Source organism: Mugil cephalus, chromosome 20 (assembly GCF_022458985.1).
Source record: "Mugil cephalus isolate CIBA_MC_2020 chromosome 20, CIBA_Mcephalus_1.1, whole genome shotgun sequence".
In the NCBI taxonomy this organism is placed as follows: Eukaryota; Metazoa; Chordata; class Actinopteri; order Mugiliformes; family Mugilidae; genus Mugil; species Mugil cephalus.
In genome coordinates, this window is record NC_061789.1 from 6,451,293 (window position 1) to 6,476,178 (window position 24,886).

A 24,886-nucleotide genomic window follows, 5' to 3' on the forward strand; every position below is an offset into this window, starting at 1 on the left:
TTTGACTCAAAGCCAAACATGCTAGCCTCACATTGACAAAATTGAAAATATTGGTGGAATTGCAAAAAGAGTGCAGAGGGGCATAACAAAAGTCATTACAATTCTTCCTTTAGGGACCTTGACTGTATGAAGTGTCAGTGATTTCCACGATTTACAAAAGCTAGGGTGTCAGCTAAATTTAGGAATATTCACCATTTTACAACTATACAACTTGTAGATGCACCCTGCTGGGCATGCCTGCTGGATTCAAGGAGTGTCACTGGAATAGGCTGGGAGTGCCTGGTGGCTTGTGAATTGCCACAAGATGGTCAATGTTACTTACGTCTCCTGTCTGTGGTCATAATGTTGTGGCCGATAGGTGTAATTTCAATCTCTTCCTGATCATCCTTTGGATCCTATCAGTGAATCTGTTAACCCGCGGTCTCCACATGCAGGAAAAGAAACCCAGAAAACCACAAATGACTTCATTCAAATCAATAATTTTATTCCGTATGGACTTGAAACGTCATTACATGGCAAGCCGACAACAAAACGACATGGCTCAAGCTCAATTCACTGTCCAGTTTTACAGGCATGTGGCAGAGATGCTGTCCTTTTGCTATGCGGAAGAGACACATCTTAATATCTGCTTTGTAGTAATTGGCCCCGATCGTCAGAGTAGATGTCACCGACTTTAATACAAAAATTGCATATCTGAAACTAAATATTCCCTCACTGTGTATATTGATGTTGCAGTGAAGTCATTCGTTACATGGAATGTTTCAGTAGTAGCTACATATTTACCACATAGACTTTAAATCAAACCTGTAGGTAATAAACCTTTTTATTTTTCATGTTTCATTAATTTTAAACAGTTTTTTTTTTTAGAAACAGATTAAAAATCCAAATGACTTCGGAGTTGCTGCGTACGTAAACTAGTAAAGACGTGGCGACACGAAAGGTCTTATTGCATTCGCGAGATTTCGTAGAAAAAAGAAACACAGTGAGGTTTTTGGAGAGTAGCGTTTCCTCACCCTACAGGTTCCGTAGCTGCCAGACAAAAGTCTACTCAAATATCTATCTATCCACTTTTAAAAACTAGAGCACAAATATAAATGTCACTTTACAAAGACAGAGTGACTAAAAAATCTCTCTCCTGATACAGCTCAAAATAACCGGCGTCAGGTATCTGTGAGTTAATTTGACTAACGCCAGTTTTTGCTTATTCGTCGGTAAACGATTTGTTGTGCATTGAAAGTGTTCTTTAGCTGCCACACACACACACAAAAATAAAAAGTAAAAATAATCTGCTCAGGGAGCTTTCTGCAGTTGGCACCAGTGTAACAGGTACAGAGGCCTAAGAGTGAACAACACAACAACTCAAAAAATTATATACGATGATATTTAAAATGCCTGTCGTGTTGTTCGCTCATAGGCAACGATACACTGCACGTTTTTTTTTTTTTTTTAACATTATCACTTGAGTGTCGAATACCGCAAATGCTAGGCAACAATCTCATACAGTATCTATTATATCGTCGTGTATCTACATGCTATCTACAAAGTGTTTACAGCTGAGCGAATAAATACGTTAAATCATAAATACTACAAAAGTGCAAGTAGAGAATGACATGTGCGGGTGTGAAGAAGGGGTTTCAAACTATGCCGTGACTTCCATATAAGCCATACTGGGGGTTTCGTGCAAGGTACATTTTAACGCATGCTCCCTGTAACTTGGAGCATAACTGGAGGTATCCCCTAGGGTTAGGGTTAGGGTTAGCATTAGGGTTAGGGTTACAGGTGCTTTAGGCTTCTGCCTCATTTTGACACTTCTGTAGCTATGGCAACAGCGAATATTGTGCACAGACCCCAACGCCGTAGCTGACATGCACCTCCCCAGAAATATAGCTACGTGCCTTGGCGATTCAGACCACAGGAGCTGCATTTGGTCCGCTTGGTAATAGCAAGTTTTGCGCTTTAGTATTTCAGGCTTCTTCTCCATCTCCGCAGTTTCTTCAAATTGATTGTTTTGGGACAATAAAGATGGAACACATTGAGGAAAGGTAAACTGAGGAGGTTCGGAGACACAAACATTTGTATAACTTTTCTTCGGCAAAAGTTTCGGTCGCCATTGTCGAAGGAGAAGCAGGAAGTAGAAGCGAAAATGAACTCAACTGGCAAATGAGACACACAGCCCGACTAGTGTTTGGGTGGTGTTGTTACATAGTGAGCCACATTGAAGAGCGCACAAGGATAAACGGCTCGTACCGGCATAGGCTACGTACGTAGGGTACGGTGTCTATGCCCGCGGTACCATAACTGAGCCTTTAGGGTTAGGGTTGAATTGAGTTGATTCACTAAATCAATCCAGAAGATTCAAAAGAACACACCACCTGATCTGTCCACTCTATCCTGGATGCATTCAGAAGATCTGGATACTGCATAATGCCGCCTTGTTAATTTGAATAAAAGACAGGCTAGGTTTAAGTTAACCCATACACAAACTTCCTTTAAGCGTTTAAGACCTAAATGTCCACCTGCCCATTAAAAAAACAATGAAGCTTGCAGTATTTGAATTACTGCAACTCACCGGTGAACAGAATTCAAATTGTGGCTGAACACTGGGAAGTTGCGCTGTCGGCTGCAGGTTGGGAAGCGACGCAAGACCAGGAAACCCCAGGAAGAGAGAGTTGTTTGGAGGAATTTGTTGGCGAAAAACATTTTATACCCTTGAGATGTCACAAGCGTCTTCCAGACAAAAGCGCAACTTCCCAGTGTTCCGTTCGGTTTGAAAGGGTTAAGAAGTTTTCCAGATGTTTTGCGGGCTCCTGATTTTTTTGGCCCACAGAGGAAGGGCGATGACGTCCTGCTCCAGTGGTAGCACTGCCACCAGCTTTGACATCTCTCCAAACATTTGCAGGATTTTTTGAAAGTGAAATCACACGGTGAAGTCGAACTGATCAGGGTAATTGGTATTAAGGCGGTAAGAAATGCCTACTTGTGCTGAAGTAGTACAATGATATTCTACTAGCAGCACCCTGGACATCAGATGGACAAAATGTTGTGAACATTTGGCACAAGAGAGTAATCAATCTTCCACTTCCCACCCCTGAGTGTGGTTGTAGCTGTGGCATTTCACGAGTCTGTGAGTTTGCGCGAAACTAGAAGACTAGAAAGGTGATGTACACTTAAAAAAACTACTACGGATAACATCGCCCAAAAGAAACTAAATTAACAAGAGGAAATGCGCTTTTTTTGTGCTTTACACATGAATTCTTATCACATAGGCGTTGGAGCTAATGCTTAAACTACTACTTTAATAGCCGCTCAGTCAGGCTAATTTACTCGGATTAGAGGTGATTTGTCTTGTGAAATGTAAACAATGACAATTTCTGGGGGCGTAACATTCATTTTCCTGCAGATGTTAAAGCGTCTGCATTGTAAAATGTGATGATTTCCGTTATGGGGGCTTCACAGAGAACGAGTCCCCAACAACATGACATTCAGGATGTTTTAACTGACTCCCTCCTTGTCAATTCCTTCCTTCCCTGGCCTGAAAAACCTATAATCCTGTTTAAATAATGGATAAAAACCAAATTGGACGATCCATTATTTACGCAGCGATCTATTTTCCCTCCTTGTTCCTTGACTCCTTTTGATATTCAAAACCTCTCTCTAGAACACCCAGGTGACTGGGACCCACTGGGGGTTCTTAGAAACTGTCTCCAGCGCAGCTTTGACTGTGCGGTACGTCTCATCCAGGTTGTCGTTTATGATGCTGAGGTCGAAGTAGTGACCACAGGCCGCTTGGATTTTGGCACTCTCATCGCACGTCCTCTGCAGCTCTTCATCCTGAAGGGGGGGGGGGGGAAACACACGGATTGACTTTACTCACACAAGAACTCCTCTTCACATTTACATGACCGTGCAGTGAAGTGCCTAATACCGTCAGCGTCTTGGTGACGACCCCCGCCTCTACCGCTGAGTGGTTCATCGCCTTGAGCACTTCAAAGTCTGGAGACTGAAGGAAAACCACGTAGGGCAAGAACTCGGACGTCCGCAGCAGTTTGAGGGACTGGAACCAACACACACACACACACATGCAGTTTAGACCCGCAAGCGGATCCGATTTAAAATTAGCGTCTCACAGAGTTCCCACAGTGTTGAGTGTGTTGAGATGCCTTCGAGCGGGAGCGCATGACACTCAGCCGAATGAATGGAGCTCCTCAAAAGCCATCAGAGAATGGTGCATATAGAGCAGATACAAGAGTAGACGTGAAAAGTAATAAGACATTTGGAAGGATTTATGCAAAGGGGCTCAATGATTTAGTTTTACAGATGCTTTGGATGCTTTTGCTTATCATTCCTGCACCATAACAGGCAGAGAAGCTCTTTCAGTGACAGTGAGGAGACAACTGGATGTTCTGCTACTATATGTATTTTCTATACAGCATTATATATTAAATATCTTAGCTCCGTATATAGTGTACCTGATATCTATACATCTATATTACCATATATCTACTTTATATATTGTTCATATATATCTTTGTATATTTTGTATGCATGCTGTACATTAATTTGTTAGACTTAATGTATTTTATATAACATTTGTATATTGCTTGTAGACATTTTAGTGTGTTGGATTTAAATTATAGACTGTATATAAATATGGATGGCGTGTCCCCCACTTCCTTGCATTAGCCAAACTAATGCTATTTTCCTAGACGGCGCCATCTTGTGACTTCGGACCCAGAGTCTGATCAGTACAGTCTGAGAGTGGAGTACACTAAGCTTACTTAAATTTTTTTATTTACAATTCTCATGGTTGGAGCAGTTGCTATGGCAAGTGGTAGTCGCCATTGTGTCGCATCATGTTTCTACAGCGTCAAAACAACACGAACGATAATAAAACTTATACAAAACAAAATAAAAATAACTTGGACATATATCAACACTATATTTATTACGTGAAATGGCTGAAACCATCCTTGAAAAAAATTAGTTGATGCATATTTTAGTGTTTTACTTTGGCCTGAGTCCTGTCCACTAATATGGAGGAGGCGGAGCTTATGACCTATACTGCAGTCAGTCACCAGGGGGAGCTCTACTTGCTTTGGCTTCACTCTTTCTGGCTTTCTATAACGTCAAATAACTAACTAAAACGAAACTTGACATACAAAAATTTACACTTTCAGTTCATGCATCAACATTATATTAACCACTTAAAATTACTGAAATCATTGAAAAAATATTTGATATGTATTTTAGTGTTTTAATTCAGCCAATCCACTAACAGGGAGGAGGTGGAGCTTACGACCTATACTGCAGCCAGCCACCAGGGGGAGCTCTACTTGCTTTGGCTTCACTTTTGTATGGTTTAAATGCACCTTCTGAAATACATTTCAACTAAATCTTTTTTACTCTTTAATCCTCACTGCGTGAGTACATACCTGAGGGTTGGCATCCAATATGCAGACGCGTCCCGCCTCCACCACCTCATGTATGGAGTCGATCTTCAGGCCGTACAGGTTGCCCTCGTACTCTCCATGTTCAAGGAACCGCCCGTTCTTGATGTCCGTCTCCATTTTGCTGCGGCTGGTGAACGCGTACATGCGGCTCTCGCGCTCGCCCTTTTTGGGCTTTCTGGAGGTATCTGGACAGGTATTACAAAAAAAAAATAATGATTTGCAGCCCAAGATGCTGTAGATGTGGGTTTAAAGGATGTTTGGCAGAAAACAATGTGAAAATAATTAATACATGGGGTTTCATACATGGGATTATGGTTCCAAAGAGCTGTGGGTCCCTCAGCAGCAGCTTGTTTTTCAGCCTCCGCCTCCCCACGCCCTGGGCACCAATCAAAATCAGAGTTTTCCTCTTGAAAGGCGGGACCTTGGCCACCTCCTCATAGAGCAGTATCTCGTGTCTGTCGAACTCTGAGGCGGGAAGAGATGGCGATCAGACGCCCAAGGAAGCATGAGAAACACGGAGGAATTGGGAAAAATAGACAATTCACGACGATCGCGCTGGAATTGTTACCTGCATTTTTGGTGGTCACGTACATCACCTTCTTCTTCTTCTTCCCTCCAACGGCAGTGCAAAGATTTCCTGCGAGATTGATGGAGCACAGCTTGAGCGGAGGCCTGGCATCGTACGTGCTTCACAATCACCGACTCATTCTTCAGCTGTTTGGCTTCCAGCTGACTAGTAACGGCCAGTCATGTTCAAGCCGGTGTACACGACACACGGGCATTTTTACGCTTTTGCGTGTTTTCAGCATCGCTTATTTACCTTTAAGACTAAATCACAGTTTAATTGCTAAAATGTTTCTCGGTCGGGACAATTTGAACAGCAAAAAAAAAAAAAAAAAACTTACTGGACTCAACAAGGAACTGATGGAACCATCTACCTCTAGACAAGAATCCAAATTTGCTATGATATTGGACTTCTTTATAAAAAAATAACTACAAAAACTCTCACATCTCCAGGGTTTTTCCTTTTTTGAGTATTTTAAATCTACATATTCTTCAGACCCCATATTGCATAGTTAAATAGTTCTCAGAATGTACTAACCTCAGAACAGTTTGGGTGATTTTAAAATTAAACAATAAAAAAATGGGTTTATGTGTAGAACAGTAGGACTTGCAGACCTAGGATTTCACCACTAGATGGCAGTGAACGATAACTTCAACGCCAATTACCTGCAGGCGCCAGCTCAACATCTCTCTTGACAAAAGCTTTCCTTTTCTCCTCCAGCATCTGACTGGGGATCAGCCCAGCGCTCCCACCCTCCACATGACGGGCCTGCGCAACAAAAATTCACACACACACAAACACACAGCGGATGTATGGATTATTAACAAACCTCACGAATAACACAAAGAAAATTGCACACAATGCACGACTGCTGTTCTGTACGCCACCTGCCACCAGTTGACGTCGTCCTGGTTCACTATCTGCAGGATGTCTCCCGTCTCGAACCTTAACCCCGCCTCCTTGCAGGGAATCAAGTTGTCATTGGCCGGGTCGTAGTCGTAGTGACACTTGAAGAACACCTGGAGAAATGCACAGACATTATGGAACTTCAAAAACAAACGAGCAAAACTAAAGACGAGATTCGGCCCAGATTGGCTGATGATGTGAGGTGTCTACAGATCGGCTCCAAGATTCGTTGACACGATCTCGATTAAATATCAAACGTGTTGGATGTTTATAATATAAAATCTGTACTTTCACAGCGGTCAAATCGAGAACGGAGAGTGTGAGGAACACGACCATTTTTTTTATTCACACTTACGTGAACTTCTGCTTTGCTTTCTTTTCTGGCTGTAAATAAGTAAGTTACAGTTCTTCTTCCTATTTTTGACCTTTATTTAAATTCATTTCACAGGAAGACACAGCAAGACTCAAAATAGTGCGTTCAGTGCTCCCTGATCCGGCTTAATAGTCGAAATAATATCCTGTGGTGTTTTCTTGTGCTTTTATTTTGAAATTCCAAGGCAAGTTGGGATTTCTACAAGTTTCTCCCAAAACCCCTGGACTCTGAGCCCACTTTGAAGACGTTAGGAAAGACAAACTGTGTGTTAGTCCTGCGTGCGTCACCTGTCTGGGTGGAATGGCCTCGTGGTAGCTGGGCAGGATCTTCAGAACCACACTTCCACTGGCTGCCTGCAGCTCCTCCTGCAGCACCCTGGCGTCTCGACCCACCTCTCGTCCGTTCACCTGCCGACACAGAAAAGAGGTCCAAATACATGTTTCTATTAAACTCTTAAACGTCACGTGTATGCTACCTACACCGATCAGGCATAACATTATGACCACCTTCCTAATATTGTGTAGGTCTCCCCTTGTGCCTCCAAAGCATCTGTGACTCATCATAGAATAGACATGGGCCTTCTGAGGGTGTCCTGTGGTGTCTGGCAACAGGATATTGTTAGTGGGGGCCTTTGGGTCCTGTGGGTTGAGGGCAGGGGCCTCTGTGGATCATCCCACATATACTTGATCAGTTTGGGATTAAGTGTTTTTTTGTTTATTTTTCGTGCGTTTGTTGGACGGCTGCTGCCATCAAGGAGTGTCATTGCTATGGGGTGGAAGTGCCTGGTCTGGTCTACGTGGGTGGGACATGTCTGAGTAACATCCACACAAATGGTCCAAAAGTGTCCCAGCAGAACATTGAATTGTCACAGGACGGTCAATGTTATTTACTTCTCCTGTGTGGTCATAATGTTGTGGCTGATTGGTGTATATAAATCTAACATTGCATAATGCATATCTCTAAAATCAAGGAATAGCTGATAAACAACTGGATTTTAAAGGTTCTACTAAAGCAAGAATAAAAACAAAGCAACAACCAGGGGTTCAATAGAGAATTTAAACCTACTTAACGGATTTCCTCACCTCTTTGATGATATCTCCAACGTGCAGCAGTCCTTGCTGGTCAATCATCCCACCGTGGAGGATGCGGGCTATCACCAGCTCTCCGCCCTCCACCTTGAACGTCACACCCTGAAACAACAGTTACATGACTGTTAGTGAATGTTAGTGAAGCCAAAGCAAGTAGAGCTCCCCCTGGTGGCTGGAGGCTGTAGTATAGGTCATAAGCTCCAACCCTCCAAGTTATGGTATGGGACTTGGGCTGAACTAAAACCCTAAAATATACCTCAAATATTTTTCTTTTCAATAATGGTTTCTGTCATTTAAGGTACTTAATATAATATCGGTACATATTCAAGTGTCGTTTTTTTGGTTAAGTCTCATTTTAGTTAGTTAATTGAGAAACAGGATGCGACATAATGGCCAGTTGCCATGCCAACTGCTCCATAACGCAGTCCCATGGGACCGTGAGAGTTGTAAAAACAATTAGAAAATAAGTGCAGTGTATAATTCAGTTGCGTTTAGGTTTTAAATGACTTACCAGATGTTCCCCCGCCACTTTGCGTATGCCCACCATGCGGATGGCGTCAGGCGGCAGGTGCTGGTTGTTGGTTTGGCTGTCCTCTGGTTCATGATCCACAAAATCGCATGGGCTGGGGGGTGGGCTATCACACGCCTGGGACGCCACCGAGTCGTGAGTCTCCAGCAGAGACTGTGACGCAAAACATCACTCACAGTCAGCGCTGTTTTTTTGCAAGCAATAAAATGTGACGTACGAGTGTGCTCCGCACCTGGAAGTGAGGCTGTGTGAGGATCCGGGCAAGTTCGGCCGCAGTGTCGGAGCGCTCCGTGAAGGGGTCCAGGTCTCTGAGGATCTCCTGCAGGAGCTCCACGTTGTTCTCCCTCACCGGGGACAGTCGTGGCTCTTTCAGGCTCTCCTCTTGCTCCTGAGACACATTAACAAGAACGAGTTAGAGAATATTTTTTAACTTATATCAGTCCCACAGAATGAACCAATTTTTCAAGGGAGACCTGGCCAAGACAAAACACAGACAAAAGATAAATAAATAGAAAAACAGATTAAGAACATAATGTGGAGTCAGCCTCAAGTCCTTCCAGTTTGGATTTAAAAGAGTTAAATGGAATTAACTCAGTACGTTTCCAGTCATTCTGCAACATATTCCATGCAACAGGTGCAGAGTGGACAAAAGCATCTTTTTTCACAATTCAGTAAATTGTTAGTCTAAAAGCATAATTTCCTAGTTCATTTTTTGACTTACTGTTCAAAAATTATGCTATTAGGCTAATGATATGCAAATGGAACAGAATGCAACCACATTCCTTCACGGAAAAATACAACAGAATGTCAGGTTAGACCTCATCAGTACGGGTGCAGAGGTTTGTACCGGTTTTTATACTGTAGCCCGGAGTCATTTTCAGGTGATATAATGACTTTAAATGCAGAGAACTGCCGGACTTAACGGCATTACAGCCCTGCTGCCTTCACATGCTGCAGGGATTTAATGGACTGAAGGAGAAAGAGCTTTGGAGAGCAAATTCTGCACCGATGTTGTGTCACGTGCATAAATCCAAACCACATCTTTAGCTTTAGAGACATGGATTATGCTGCTACATCATCCTCCCTCAAAAAACTCTTTATCTGAGGTGCATCCATCAAATAAAACTGAAATCCAGCTTCTGCTTTTGGCTTTCCATGAAGTGGCCGACTGCGAGCTGCTCGTAACTTTGGCCAGATGCGATTGACTTTTACTGCAAGCAAACAGTACGTTTAAATGCATGTGAAAACAAATTATTGCCTTAATCTAACTTTAACTGGACCACTTAAGTGCATGTAAACACATTAGTCTGCCTAAAATCAGAATTCTCCTTATCCGATTAAAACACCCAGATAATGCGATTGGAATTTGATTTTTTTTCGGCCTGTATACGCCTTAATCTGACTTTAACTGGACAACACGTGTGCGGATGCTGCACAACCGCTGCGCTAGCTATGACACCGAACCAACCGTGACTCTGGCTCCTATCGCAAAACATCCTAAACAATCGTGACGGTAAATATACAAGAGGGTTACCGAGGCAACCAGAGTTAGGAGCGACCACTAGGAACCAACAAAGCAACGGACGACCAGCATGAATCTATGTGGCCGTGGCTTCAAGCACCTTCATCCTAACGCGGGACCACATTCATCCCATCCTCTGCGTCACATTTCATCTCACCAGCCTCCTCCCCCCTGCTGCCATAGTTTGTGAGTGTCTGTGTGTTTGTGTTTACCGCACCAGAGGGCTCTCCATGATGCCTTTGAGGTAGATGAGGTCCAGGTCATTGGCCGTGGTGGAGCTGGTGGTGGTGTCGCTCATTGCGTCTAACACCTGGGGCGCTGTAACAAGAGTTTAAGTCAAGGTCTCGAAGGTTTTAAACGGCTTCATTCTTATTGCACTATCTCTGGGCTGCTAATTATGAGAGGAATTTGAATACATATATATAAAAAAGCCAAGAATGTACTTACAGTGGGGGAAATAAGTATTTGATCCCCTGCTGAATTTGTAAGTTTGCCCACTTCCATAGAAATGATCAGACTCTGGTTTTTATGGTTGTTTACTGGTTATGGGTATAGACAGAATATCAATCGAAAATGCATAAAAAAACACACAATCTAAAAGTTATAAATTGTTATGTATTTTATTAAGGGAAATAAGTATTCGATCCCCAACAATTCACTTAGAATTCAGGCTCCTACAGATTGGCTGGTGCGCATGTGGCACACAGCTGTGCTCAGTCAACTAATTACCAATACTCCTGATCTTAACTCGTCATGTATATAAAGCACACTTGCTCTAAGAATCAGTTTCTTACATTCCAACTTCTACAGCACCATGGGCAAGACCAAAGAGCTGTCAAAAGATGTCAGGGACAAGATTGTAGACCTGCACAAGGCTGGTATAGGTTACAAAACCATCAGCAAAAGGCTTGGTGAGAAGGTGACAACTATTGGTGCCATTATTCGCAAGTGGAAGACCCATAAAAGGACCATCAACTGTCCTCGGTCTGGAGCTCCCCGCAAAATCTCGCCTCATGGAGTGAGGATGATGATGAGAAAGGTGAGGGAGCAGCCTAAAACAACACGGCAGGAGCTTGTTAATGATCTGGAAGCAGTTGGGACCTCCATCACCAAGAAAACAGTTGGCAACACACTGCGCCGTTATGGATTGAACTCTTGCAGTGCCCGCAAGGTCCCCCTGCTCAAGAAGGCACATGTACAGGCCCGCCTTAAGTTTGCCAGTGAACATCTAAATGACTCAGAGAAGGCTTGGGAGAAAGTGCTGTGGTCTGACGAAACCAAAGTTGAGCTATTTGGCATTAACTCGACCCGCCGTGTTTGGAGGATGACCCAAAGAACACCATACCCACGGTTAAGCATGGAGGTGGAAACATCATGTTTTGGGGCTGTTTTTCAGCAAAGGGTACAGGGCAACTTCACCGCATTATGGGGCCAATGAATGCAGCCATGTACTGTAACATCTTGGACAAAAACCTTCTTTCCTCAGCAAGAACACTGAAGATGCCTCGTGGGTGGGTTTTCCAACATGACAATGACCCAAAACATACTGCCAGGACAACAAAGGAGTGGCTCAAGAAGAAGCATATTAAGGTCATGGAGTGGCCTAGTCAGTCTCCAGACCTTAACCCGATCGAAAACCTGTGGAGGGAGCTGAAGCTCCGAGTTTCCAAGAGGCAGCCAAGAAACTTGAAGGATTTAGAGACTGTCTGTAAAGATGAATGGGCCAAAATCCCTCCTGCGCTGTGTGCAAACCTGGTGACCAACTACAAGAAACGTCTCATCGCTGTGCTTGCCAACAAAGGTTTCTCTACAAAGTACTGACTTGTGTTGTGCTTGGGGATCAAATACTTATTTCCCTTAATAAAATACATAACAATTTATAACTTTTAGATTGTGTGTTTTTTATGCATTTTCGACTGATATTCTGTCTATACCCATAACCAGTAAACAACCATAAAAACCAGAGTCTGATCATTTCTATGGAAGTGGGCAAACTTACAAATTCAGCAGGGGATCAAATACTTATTTCCCCCACTGTATGTAGACTACCACGGAAAAACTAAACATCCTTTCCCTCTGTGATCTTCAGAGAGTGACACCTGAAGCTATATTTACATGAATTATACAATACTAAAGTGGCAGAGCTGTGAATAAAAACAATAATCAGATGTTTGTTTTTTTTCAAATGTGGAACATTGTGTCTGGTCTCACCAGGCTCTGTCCTGGTGGAGGCCACAGGCATGGTAGAGCTTCAGTAAAATCTGAGAGAGACAGAAATAGAGTAAACAGCGGCCAACAAACAGAATGAGAGTGAAGACACTTTGGCGATAAATAGGTTGTCGTCCTTCAGTCCCACGTGAGCAGCTTTTTTTTTTTTCAGAGAAATGTTCACAGCAGGGCAGAGAAATATTTTCAGACCTACTCCACTAGGGGCTTAGGTTAGGTTACGTTGTGATGACTCTGACAGCTTTGCCGCTGAGTAAACGTTTGCACTTCTGTTCAAGGAACATGCTTCCTGTTCATAATCACTTCACTTCACGCCTGGCCTCCTAAGCCAGGGATTTCAGGTTTGAGTCCGAGTCTGAGGTGCTGTGGACCCAGAGGCCGATGCATCGAAAACATCATCTGCTAATCTTTCTTGCTGACTGGGGTTCACAGCTACAGACTCTTGGTGCTTCATCACTGGACTGATTCTCTCGTCCACAGGATTACTACTTAATACTTGGCTCCTGTCACAGATGAAACGTTTGGACCTGGCATTCATTGGGCATTCATGTGGATGTTACTTAGAGGGAGAATCAAGTTCTTAGAGTCACACCTTTCGTCTCTTGCACTCGTAAAGGGTCAACATGTGCACGAATGCACCTCTTGTATTTTTTCAATCACTGTAGTATGAGCTACAAATCTGTTTGAGGGCCTCAACAGAAATGATGAATGACTGTGCGTAGACACACTTGGAGCCTGTGTGCTTGTGTGCTTGCATTTTGGAATTATCCCACACGCCCCCCCCCCCGGACTCCCCTTCCCATAACATCATGGCAAAGCAAGCGCACACAGCGAAGCGGTGACGTCAGTGAAGGGGAGGCGGCGCCCCGGTGATTGTTCTAGAAATGCACATCCATTGGAAAATAATAATAAAAAAAAATAGGATGGTAGGATAGAAAAGCAAGGGGAGAAGAGAGGGTAAGACAGAGGGGGGCAAGGAGGGGCACGTGGGCGTGACTAATCTATACATTGCCATGACAACGCACACAATACAGCGGCAATTTGGGAAATGAGAAGAGAACAAAGAAGCACGCACCCATTTTAACTCTCTATCTTAACTCTTATCTATCTATCTATCTTAGCTTGCTGCTGGGGCCCACTGCTGCCATGGTAACCTGGTCTCCTTCGGCCTTGCTTCTTATGCTGGAGTAGGCATTATACAACACCTCGGGCAAGAGCGGGAGAGGGTGGAAGAGGAGGGGACGTAAAAAGAAAAGCTGTAAACGTGCTAAAATAAAGGAGTGAATGGGAAGAGGGCAGAGCAATCACCGCATGCAAATAATGTTATCATCCAAAACGCGGCCGCAAACATCTCGAGCACATCTGATGCAAACCGGTGACAAGAAATGTGACGGGACGCTGGGAGGCGCTTGTTCTGAGTCATCCCGTCCATTTGGAACAAGCCTGAAGACGGATGAGCTCCATCCATCTCCAATATGCCCCAGTACTCTCTTCAAGCATACTGTACGTCGGGAAAGTTTCCACAGATTTTAATTTGCATGGAAACTTCATTTATGCAGCTACTACTGACGGACGAGGTCAATATTTTTCAGAGAGGTGCTTGTACCTAGAAGGATTGGTTGTTAGAACGGCAGAAATTTAGACTTGAAACCGAAGATTTGTAAATATATTGAACTTCATGTTCGATCCCTTTACTTAACATTTGTATTTAAGTTCTGTGCTATACATTTCTGGTGCTGCTTCACCCGTGGATAAAAAAATAACTAATTTAGGGGTATTTCACTCGGTTGTAATCTGTGAACTTGCCACTAGATGGCACAAATTCCCAAACACTGGACCTTTAAGTTAAAGCAAAGTTTGTCTTTTTTAGAGTATAATGTCTTCTGTAGGTTTTTTGCCAGTGACACACCAAACCGACACAAAGAGCTACCGACAATGAAGTCCAAATTTTGGAAAATAGAGGCGCTAATATTAGCTAGAATGCTAGCAACCAAGGAAATGCTACAAATCAGTTTAAGGTTTAAGGGGCCACATAACAGGGCCGGACCAGTAACATAATATACAATAACCTATGAAGACTGACAACTTTTCCCTTTGTTTTAGTGCAAAGAAGAACACTGGGAAAACGTTTTTCTTCCTGAACGGACATTAATGGTCTCAAAATACCGTGAAAACCCCCTGCTTCCCCTTTCCTCCTCTTCTTGCGCCTCATAATCTGCATCACTCTCCCCTCTCTCCTCGCTCTTTTTCCACCCTCATGTGCGTCCTCGCCTCCCCACGCTGCCCCATCACCTCCCCTCCCCTTTCTTTGCATGCAGGCCCTCCTAATGAATCCTCCCCTCTGCTCCTTCTCCTGACAACCTCCCCTCCATTATTCCCTTATTTATACGCGCCCCCCCTCCCACCAACCAACCTGCCCCTCCTCCTCCTCCTCCAGTCCCCCACCGCCATCCATCTGCTCGGCTGCACCAGAGTGCACAGAAACAAGGAGAAGTGAATAACAGTGAGCATCTTGTGACGATTCAAGGTTCTGCTGGGGGGACTTTTGGACCTGGCATTGATTCATGTGGATGTTACTTAGACACGGGGGACCCACCTAGACCAGAGCAGGCACCCCCACCCCATAGCCACAACACTCCTAAACCTAAAATGCTTTAGGAACAACTTAAAAAAAATTGGCCTCCAAATCCACTAGATCCTGATCAATGGTGGGATGGTCCACTGAGATGACTCCTCCCCTCAACCCATAGGACCCAAAGACCCCCATTAACAACTGACACCATAGGACACCGTCAGAAGGCCACGTCCATTCTCCGATGAGTCACTACTGTTTTTTAGACGGGCACAATGTAAGGTCATAATATTATGCCTGATCGGTGTATAAACTGGATTCGTGGAACATTTCCTTTTATTTACTCTAATGTTAAACCTGTCTCACTCTCACTTTCATCCATCCTCCCATGCCCCCGTGGATGTAAAGGGCAAAGGTGCATAGTCGTGGTTTTCCTGACGTCACTTGAACCTGATTGGTCCTCTGCGTCCCTGCGTGTGTTTTGTTTCTTTACTAGAGCGTTTTGCTTCTTTATCGGTAATAAATATTTATTTAATCTATTTTTTATTTATTTATTTTATTATACTAATCTTGAATTAACTATTTTTTGTATCATTGGCAGGCAGGTGTTTTAACTCGTCTAATGGGCTCATATAGCAAAATAAAATAATAATAATAATAAAGCAACACACGTGCTAACAAAACAACACAAATTGGAAAGGCTAAATTAAGAGTGACTACAGCGCGCGGTTATTTAAATAAGACACGCTCCCACCTTTGTCAACCACGCTCGTGTGCAGCTTCTTCTTCTTTCCCCCTTTTTTTTCAATAAACGAGCTTAGGTGTTAAGAGAGAGCGAGAGAGAAACACAAGCACCGCGGGGTTCAACATTCACTGTACTGGGTGCAATAAAACCACCACGTCCGAGCTAAATGGAAGAAGCCGTTCGCCTACCTTTCAGCACAATGAGACAAGCTTCCCGCTGTCTGTGATGTCTGGTGCGTTTCTTGTTGTCGTCTGGCTTCGTGTTGCCCTCCACGGCGTCGACCGACGAGGGGAAAAAGACAAGAAACTTCCGGGGACATGTCAGAATAAAAACTTCGCAATATTCAAGATTCAAGATCATTTTGTTGATCCCTGCAGGGAAATTATTTTGTCCAAGAGTCCCGAAATAAGAAAAAACATATCTGAACGTAAATAAATATAAGAATAATAATCATAAGAATAAGATTGAGGCAGTAAAAATACAAAAAAATGTACAGTCCAACCTACAGTCCAATTTAGAAATTAGATAGAAAGTATTAGACATAGAAAGTATAAAAAAAGCAAGTCTGCTTTTATAAAAAAAAGATATACCTTGACCTTGATGACTGAGAACCTTCACAAACTCCTCAATATGTAATATGTAATTTAAATCGTTACTTTAAAATTTTTTTTTCTGTTTATTTCCTTGAGTGAGTCTTAATTGAGATTTCAATAACTGTGGCCGATTGTGTTGTTCTTTATTTGACTGTTCTGTTTTTACTAACTTTGCTTCTTTTAAATAGCAGAGTTTTATGTTTTTAACAAGCCCTTTGTAAAAAAACAAAAAGTTTAAAAAGAGCCATACAAATAAAAATTAAGGAAATATTATTTGTGTTGACAACAACAACAACAACAACAACAATAATAATAATAATAATAATAATAATAATAGGCTAGCAGCAGTATTATGTCAAACTATGTTACTTTGACATGAAACCACAAATTAAACAAAGTTTGCATTGTTATTTTGGTGGGATATTGATTACTTTAAATAACGTAACGTAAATTTAAATGCAATAAAAATTGATGTACTTCCGGTTAAATTGACCATATTCCTGTGAACTTAACTTAACATCGATGCGGCACCTTGTGTTACGGGAGTATTAAAGGGCTAGTGCATCGTGTGTTTTTTTATTATTATTATTTTCTCTGCCTCGTAAGAGCTTCCGGTTTCAAGAAAAAAAAAAGAAAGAAATAGTGAAATTGCTAGTAGTGTAACAGAAGCAGACAACAGCTCAGTAACTGAAATTACGCTCCAGCGTTATATGGCCATGTGTGCCCACATGTGGAGAAGTAGTGAAACAGCGGCACCCAGTGGAGAAACTGGTGAGCTACATCTGGACTTTTTTTTAAAAAAAAAAAAAGACAAACCCAACAAACCCGACAAAATGGTCTAATCTGGCCTGCGGGATGTGCAAAAAGTGCAAAAATGACATTGAAGACATTATCTGCAATTTTTCCAATAAAAGTAACCGCTATTCCTAGATTTCCTGGGTAATTAAACTGTGCGCTAGAGCAAGATATAACAAGCTTCAGATTCTCAAACCCTTTGTTAGCACCTGAGGCTGTGTCTAGGGATTTAAGCTATGAGGTGCTTAAAATGTCGATATTTTGGAATCAATTCCAAATCGACCTGGTAACCAACAATGAGAGGTGAAAATGAGCTTAATATCATCGTTTTTTCTGGTATTCAGCTGAGCAGCTGAAGGCTGTGAGAGGAGGAAGAATTGATAACAGCGTAATCAAACAATGTCAGTAATTAGTTTTTATTTTATTTTTAAATGTCAGGCCTCAATAAAAAAAAAATAAAAAATTAGCCAAGAGTAAAGGTAGCAGGTTTAATATATGAAGACAATGGTCCTTGTTGTTTTTCTAAGGTAGAGGTGGAATTTGAGATATTTGATTTTATGTTTGTCAGTATCAGCCCCAATGGTGTCAGATGTATGGAGAAAAACAAGAGGCCAAGGATGGAACCATGAGGAACACCTCAAATCAGAGTAGCCACAGAAAACCTACTTTCCCCGATCCACAGTATCAATGCAGGGTAAATTCAAATGATCAGCAGCATCGGTCGCTCTGATTAGTGCTAAATGTGGTGCTATTATCACAAGTATTTATGAATGAAATCCTTTGCCATATATGGTCTTTATTTGTTTTTTATAAAATAGTGGTACAAGGACAATATCTCTTTGCAAAATTGGGTATAAGAAACTGGAAGTACCCAGTGTTGATACATTTGTTTTCATACTTTGAAAAGAAGTCCCCTGATGTACTTTTTCTGTATTTTTACTGCTTTATCTCTTTATCTTGACTCCTACTACCATAACCCAGTTGTCCTGTCTGCAGAGATTGAATTTCATACATATGAAGATACGCAAGCAGCCAATTTACTAATGTTACCTACAGTACATATAACTATATATATAACATATGGTTAAATGGTTAAATGAAACGCCAAAATAAAGAAGCCACTGACGAATGTTAACCTCACAGAAAACATTTTTATTTGTGTATTCTGAACACGAACATTTCCTTGTCTAAACAGGTGATGGACAATAACGCTCACGCTCACACACAAACAAACAAACAGACAAACAGACAGTTCCACCTTCTGATTAGTAGCTCTGATCTCATAATATATATGTTTTTTAATTCAATAATAAATTATGTACAGTTTCGCTGCAGTGACAGAGATAGGGAGACATTGACGAGAGAGACAGAGGGGACTCGTGTTCCGGTCAGAGATGGACATCGACTGGGGTCAGACGTGAGAGCTAGCCCCCTCCAGGTGCATCCTGGGAAGCAGCCGGATGAGGGGGAGTGCGGCAAAGTCACCACATGAAGGAGTCATCGTATCTGTTGAAAGACACAGACATATTGAAGGATGACTCGCTGTATGCGAGCGCTTCAGTTTATCTGTATATCTGAGGGAACTTCACCTTGATCGCTGGTCTCTGTTGCCGTCACCGCCAAACAGCAACTCTGCAACCACATCCTCCTGAGCTGAGCGCTTTCCATACCTGCGAGACAGGGAAAGACATTTAAAGAAATACATATCGAACACAATAATGTGAGAGTAATTCCTCCTTTGGATTCAGATCCTCCATTGGGAACATCTGTATGCACTAGCTGTGCTTTAACACTCTTCACCAACATATTACAGACATCAGCAACAGCCTTGTACTGCAGTTGCTGTTGTTGTTAAGTAGGAGTTTGCTAGCTGATGTTTTACCTCCGTCTGGCAAGCTAACAGTCTAACTGCCAGATTTGGTGAGGCATTATAGATTCTGCAGGGAAGTCCAAAAGAAGAGACAAAGAATAGAATGATGTTGTCTCTTAGGCAGGATTGCCCATCTTTAATGACCTTCATATCTTTAAGTCTTTAAGCTGTGACCACAGAATCGCCCCTGCTAGCAGGCACCGATAGCTACCAATACAGGTCTAGCAACCAATAGCATTATAGCATTCTGGCAAGCATTCTAACAACCATTATAGCTACCAATAGCAGTCTAGCAACCATTCAGAGAACCAATAGCTTTCTACCAACAATTCTAGCAATGAATCCTACTCTAGCATTCTAGCAACCATTATAGCTACCAATAGCTTTATAGCAAGTACTGCTGCAACCAGTAGCAGTCTAGCAACCATTCTAGCAACCATTCTAGGAACAAACAGCATTCTAGCAACAATTCTAACAACAAATAGAATTTAAGCATTCTAGCTACCATTGTAGCAACCATTATAGCTACCAGGCTAGCTTTCTAGCAAGTTGCAACCAATAGCGGTCTAGCAACTATTCTAGCAACCATTCTAGCAACAATTCGAGAAACCATTAGCGCTCTACCAACAATTCTAGCGACCAATATAGCAACAATTCTAGGAACTAATAGCATTCTAGGAACAATTCTAGCAACAAATAGCATTTTCACATTCTAGCAACCACTTTAGCTGCCAATAGGACCCTAACAACTATTCTAGAAACCATTACAGCTACCAACAGCTTTCTAACAACTATTGTCGCAACCAATAGCAGTCTAGCAACCATTCTAACAATAATTCTAGCAACTAATAGCATTCTGGCACCATTCTAACAACCTATAGTGTTAGCAACGATTCTGTCCTACTGTATCGGACTCTATCAGGGGCAATATTGGACTTCCAGTAATACTGCCTCAGCTGAACCGTTCCCCTTCTTTCGCTCCTAACACTTTAATTTCACAGTCAGATCCAGACTCCGGTGCGTCTTAATGTGCGTACGAGGGTGTCATTTCAGCGCCTCGGTGGGTCTCGTTCTCTTGATAGGGAAACCAGGGTTCCAAGAGAGCCTGAAAACGGAAAATCGGACAGCTGTTCAACAGGAGTCTTTACTCAGTAATGCGTGTGTGCGTTGCAGCCCCCCGCAGATCGACCTGCAGTTCCTCGGTTTTCCCATCAACCACCTGTTCCACCTCCCTATATGACCCCAGCACCCAATCTTATGCTCCGTTACTTCCCCTCTGTGTGTGCGTTGCCCTGTAGGGAAGCAATCAAGCAGCACACAAGCTCCGTCTCAGGTGTCGCACAGCTGGCGACGTATCAAGATGTGAAATGTTTCCCCACTGATAATGGCCTGTCTGTAACCACACTATATCTTCCTGAGTCTCCTTTGTATTCTTTTCTTTTTTATTATCCCGCTGACTGTTGTGTCAATTGTGTTCGTTCATATATATCTTTGTCTTTTTGAAGTTTCTCTCTTTAGCATTGTTCACTTTAATATTGTTTGCCTAATAGCTTAATTGTCTAAGTCAATCAAAAAAACAAACAACAACAAAAAAAACATTTTTAGCAAGCACACTGATAAAAAATCTGCTATTAGGGCTAACTAGTAAACAAAGAAATTAGATGATTTGTGTGTCTAAAGTGTCTAAAACAACAGAAAGTGCATAACATTTAGTTGCTGAAGGTATTTCCGTTCTATTTAGAGATACTAAGAAGGAGAATGAGGGAATAATAAGTATATGTGGGTCAAAATGCAAGTTTTTAACGGTTTAAAGTTGCTAAAAGCCATAACTTCTCAGACAAACGCTCGGTGTATATGACCTTTAAAGGCGGCTGCACTGTCTCCAACACCAGCCATTTATCCAGGTACACTCCTATAAATTACATATTATATATCACATATACTCCGAGGATGCATCATTTGTGTCTGGCGTGCCTATAGTTGACAACCTTCTCATTCCCCGGTCAAACCTTTATGTAACCGCTATATTCTTTTATCACAGTCAATGCATCTTCATCCGCAGCTCGACAGGGAAACGTTAAAAACTTCCCGCGGCAGGCGGCGGCTCCTTTTTAGCCTGGCGTTTAAATATCAATGATCTATTTGACTTTCATGAATAAGAACCAGAGCCACAGCGCCTCAAATGAAACCATGCGCCATCTGACAATTCCACACTTTCATACCTGACAGCGGCAGGGCCCCCGGCCTGGGGAGGGAAGGGGAGGGGAGGGGAGGGCGGGGGAAGTGGAGAGGCTAACCGAATTTGGGAGTCTTTCTTGGGTCCATCTGTGCTGATTTTTATTGCTCTGGTTCCGTTGATTTGGAGGCCTGGAGGTTTTGGAGAGTGGACGGTAATCTAATCTAGGGATGCTGGGTGAAGGGTTGAGGAGGAGGAGGAGGAGGAGGAGGCCATCACACGTCGACAGAGGTCTTGGTTTAAGTACGAACGCGGAAGCTGTAATAACTTACTAAAATACCAATTTGTTTGGGGTCATAGGATTCTACTTAAGGAGTTCCACTAGTTTTTCTTTAGGGACTGTTTGGGAATTATCTGGGTGGGAGGGGTGGGCAGAAATGATTTGTGGATTACATTTCCTTATAAGTCTTCTCAGAAGAAGAAAACCAAACTAAATTTGTGGGTGAGTAAAATGTGAACATGTGTGAAATACTTCTTCAAATACCGGTCAAATACCGGTACTATATCACGGTGTCCAAACTAAGCTGATGTGTATTTGTTTATTTAAACATTTTTATCCAAAACTCTCACCTCCAACCCCACACAAATCATAGTTCCTGGTCTAAATGTAACCCGAGGCTACCGCGGGAAATATGAAACGAGAATAAAAAGCCCTTTGCCTTTTGCCCTTTTCGGCGCCCACCTACCTCTGCCTGGTGATCAGATTGATGTAGTGTCTCAGCGCCGTGTAGTACTTGGCCAGCTCCTCGGGTGCAGCGTCCTCTCCGGGGTTCTCGGGTTTCGGGGGGTAGGCGTCTGCCAGCGTTCCCAGGCAGACCAGGACGCAGAGCACCATGGCCACCAGCACCGTCCACGGCTTCAGCATCACGGCCATCTGCAGAGACAGTTTACGTTCGGTTATGGAGGACCCAGCTGCCGGGGGGCCGCTGACGTGGAAGGAGCAGTTTGGGATGGAAGACTCTAAAGCCATTTCCTTTCTAATGACAAAACATTTGGTGCGTGTCGAACCCTCTCCTGAGAGGCATATAGCGGGGGAAGTGGTGTCATCTGTTTTCCTGGGACAGTTGGTTATTGAGTAAATAGTGTGAGAGATGCAAGACAAGTCAATAAATATCATCATGTAGAGAAAACAAAAAACTGGGGAGAGAGCTTCAGGCTGTGGACTGACTTATCGTGAGGCTCCCCGTCCTTGTTCCTTTACCCGAGGATGATGGAGAATATGGTTCGACTCCAGTGGAGGAAACTGATTTCACACATCATTTGATGGAGGTAATAAAAGGGGCATAATTTATATTAGTAACCTGCACGTGCGAGATGCGCTCCTAGTAATAATTGGCACTCAGCTGGAGCCGCCTGATTGCCATTCTAGTGCGTAAATACTTCAGATTTATGGTTGAGGAAAAAAAATATATAACCTGCATTAAGTGCCACCACCTGTACAACCAGAACCAAATCTCAGCCATCACCAGGTAACACAGCTCAACAATAAACCGCAAACTAAGTGCGTGTAATTCAGGTTCACTTAATTGGATTAACTGCAAATTTATTTCCAAATTGTCATCACCGGAGTAGAATATTAACACCACCTCCATCCTCCACCTGGTCTCAGATCCCTTTTAAAGAGGTTTGTCCATTGGGAGCTCATTTGTATTTTATGATATTTATTCTGTGCGGCAAGGGGGAAGGAAATGAACTTACAAGCACCTCAGACAATGTGGTAGCAGCAGTTACTTTCATTATAAAAACATGAGTCTTTTTATTTCCTTCAATAAATATTGATTTTGTTTTGGAGAAATGGCCGTTTGCCTGAAGCTCTATAATCACAAGTCTTCTTCTTTGCCAAACCGTTGCCGTAGCTCATGGCTCAGCCCTCATTTGCTCACTGGTTATTGTGCAAATTCAGTTTCTGTTGACTGTCTTGTCATCGTCCAATTGCATTTTAAACAAAGCTGAGGATGCCTATTGAAAACAATAAAATCAGCTATTTTAAGCGTTTTTACTTTTTTAATACCTGCACTTGTATGGACTCAGCCTTATTTATCCAGCTTATGGTTCTAAAAAAATAAAATAAAACTATAAAACTCGTAATAATATATATTTTTCTCTCTTTTTTTGAGAGGGGACTTGTAAATATGCAAGTGCCCCAATAAACTGCTCACGCATCTATTTCTTCCTTCTATTTATTAATAAAAAGAAAAAGCCCAAATACGAGAAAAAATAATATACTCTACTTCATAGTTTTTATTCAAAGTCACGTGATCATTAAATGCTACAAGTTTGCGCACTTTTCTACCGCTCCTTTATATTTTTGGAATTCAAACTGAGGCTTTGTCTGAAAGGACATCAGTTGTGTAAAAAACAAAGAAAAAAGAAACGAAAGAAACAAGAAAAACTCTCCTTGGAGTTGTCCATGGTTCTGAACCACAAGATCTGACTTCAGGAACGAGGATGAAAACCCTAACTTTGGTTTCAAAGATTGCGTTTTCAATCACCTTTAAGGGGTTTAAGCCTTTCCTGAATGCGTTAGGGGTATAAAAAAGAAAAAGAAAAAGAAAAAAAAGACACCGTATTCTTGTGCAGATGATTAGCCGAACCGAGAAGCTTGATCGAACCGAGAGTAAGACAATATGTTTATGAATGTTCCTTTGCAGAGAAAAGTCGCAAAACGTCTAGTATCATTCTGTCTCCGTGGATTTCTGCTCAATATAGATAGATATACATTGAGAAAATGAACAAAAGGAAGGCATAATACTTACTTTGAGAAAACTTTGGAGTTTAGGGTGGAAGTGGGAGCCACAGGTGGTCTGTCACAGGAGCAGAGGTGTCTAGTTTCTGTCGTCTTCGGTCTGTTTTCACTCTGCAGGTCGCTGCACCTTGGTTCCAAAACTCCGACAGAGGTGATTTATATAGTTTAGCAGCAGCAGCAGAAGGAGGGGTTACACCACGCGTGTCTCTCTGCGTGTGTCTCTGTGTGCATGTGTGTGTGTGCGCGCGCGAAGGAAAAGGGTGCGTGAAGAGGCCAAATGCGTCAGATGGTGATGATGATGGAGACATTACTAACGCGTCGGTCACGCAGTCAGTCTTGTGCGTTTTTTTTTTTTTTTTTTGATAGAGTTAACAGATGACATTTTGGGCCGTGACACTCTGTAAAAGCTGAGAAAAAAAGAGAGAAAGAATGTTTGCAGTGAAATTTCTTCTGCTTCCACCAGAAGAAGAACACGTCGTCCAGGCTGAGGGGGTCATCCGGACCTCTCCTTCTTAAGAAATTACAAACGGTGTGGCCCTCCTGTGGGGGGAACAAAAAAAAATAAAAAATAAAAATCTATGAAAATATGATTTCACACAAATTAAAAGGGATTCCTTCTCTCGTAGAAATGGTGCCTTTTGGGGGCAACACTGCATCAGATGACGGCTGT

The 24,886-nt window shown here is 42.5% G+C and overlaps 2 protein-coding genes across 2 annotated transcripts; both read right to left on the minus strand.

Annotated features, from left to right (window-relative positions):
* Positions 1 to 463: 463 nt before the first annotated feature.
* Positions 464 to 16,265, minus strand: mpp2a (MAGUK p55 scaffold protein 2a). The gene is made up of 14 exons (XM_047572308.1): positions 16,165 to 16,265; positions 12,645 to 12,694; positions 10,651 to 10,751; positions 9,144 to 9,299; positions 8,894 to 9,064; positions 8,377 to 8,484; positions 7,582 to 7,701; positions 6,903 to 7,034; positions 6,681 to 6,783; positions 6,019 to 6,087; positions 5,754 to 5,915; positions 5,433 to 5,635; positions 3,926 to 4,054; positions 464 to 3,831 (listed from the first exon to the last, which is right to left on the minus strand). Exons 2-14 carry the CDS (start codon positions 12,673 to 12,675, stop codon positions 3,655 to 3,657), a joined length of 1,662 nt encoding a protein of 553 aa, XP_047428264.1. The 5' UTR covers positions 12,676 to 12,694; positions 16,165 to 16,265; the 3' UTR covers positions 464 to 3,654.
* Positions 16,266 to 18,495: 2,230 nt separating this feature from the next.
* pyya (peptide YYa) lies at positions 18,496 to 24,448 on the minus strand. The gene is made up of 4 exons (XM_047570969.1): positions 24,227 to 24,448; positions 22,157 to 22,344; positions 18,954 to 19,034; positions 18,496 to 18,870 (listed from the first exon to the last, which is right to left on the minus strand). Exons 2-4 carry the CDS (start codon positions 22,342 to 22,344, stop codon positions 18,846 to 18,848), a joined length of 294 nt encoding a protein of 97 aa, XP_047426925.1. The 5' UTR covers positions 24,227 to 24,448; the 3' UTR covers positions 18,496 to 18,845.
* Positions 24,449 to 24,886: the final 438 nt, after the last annotated feature.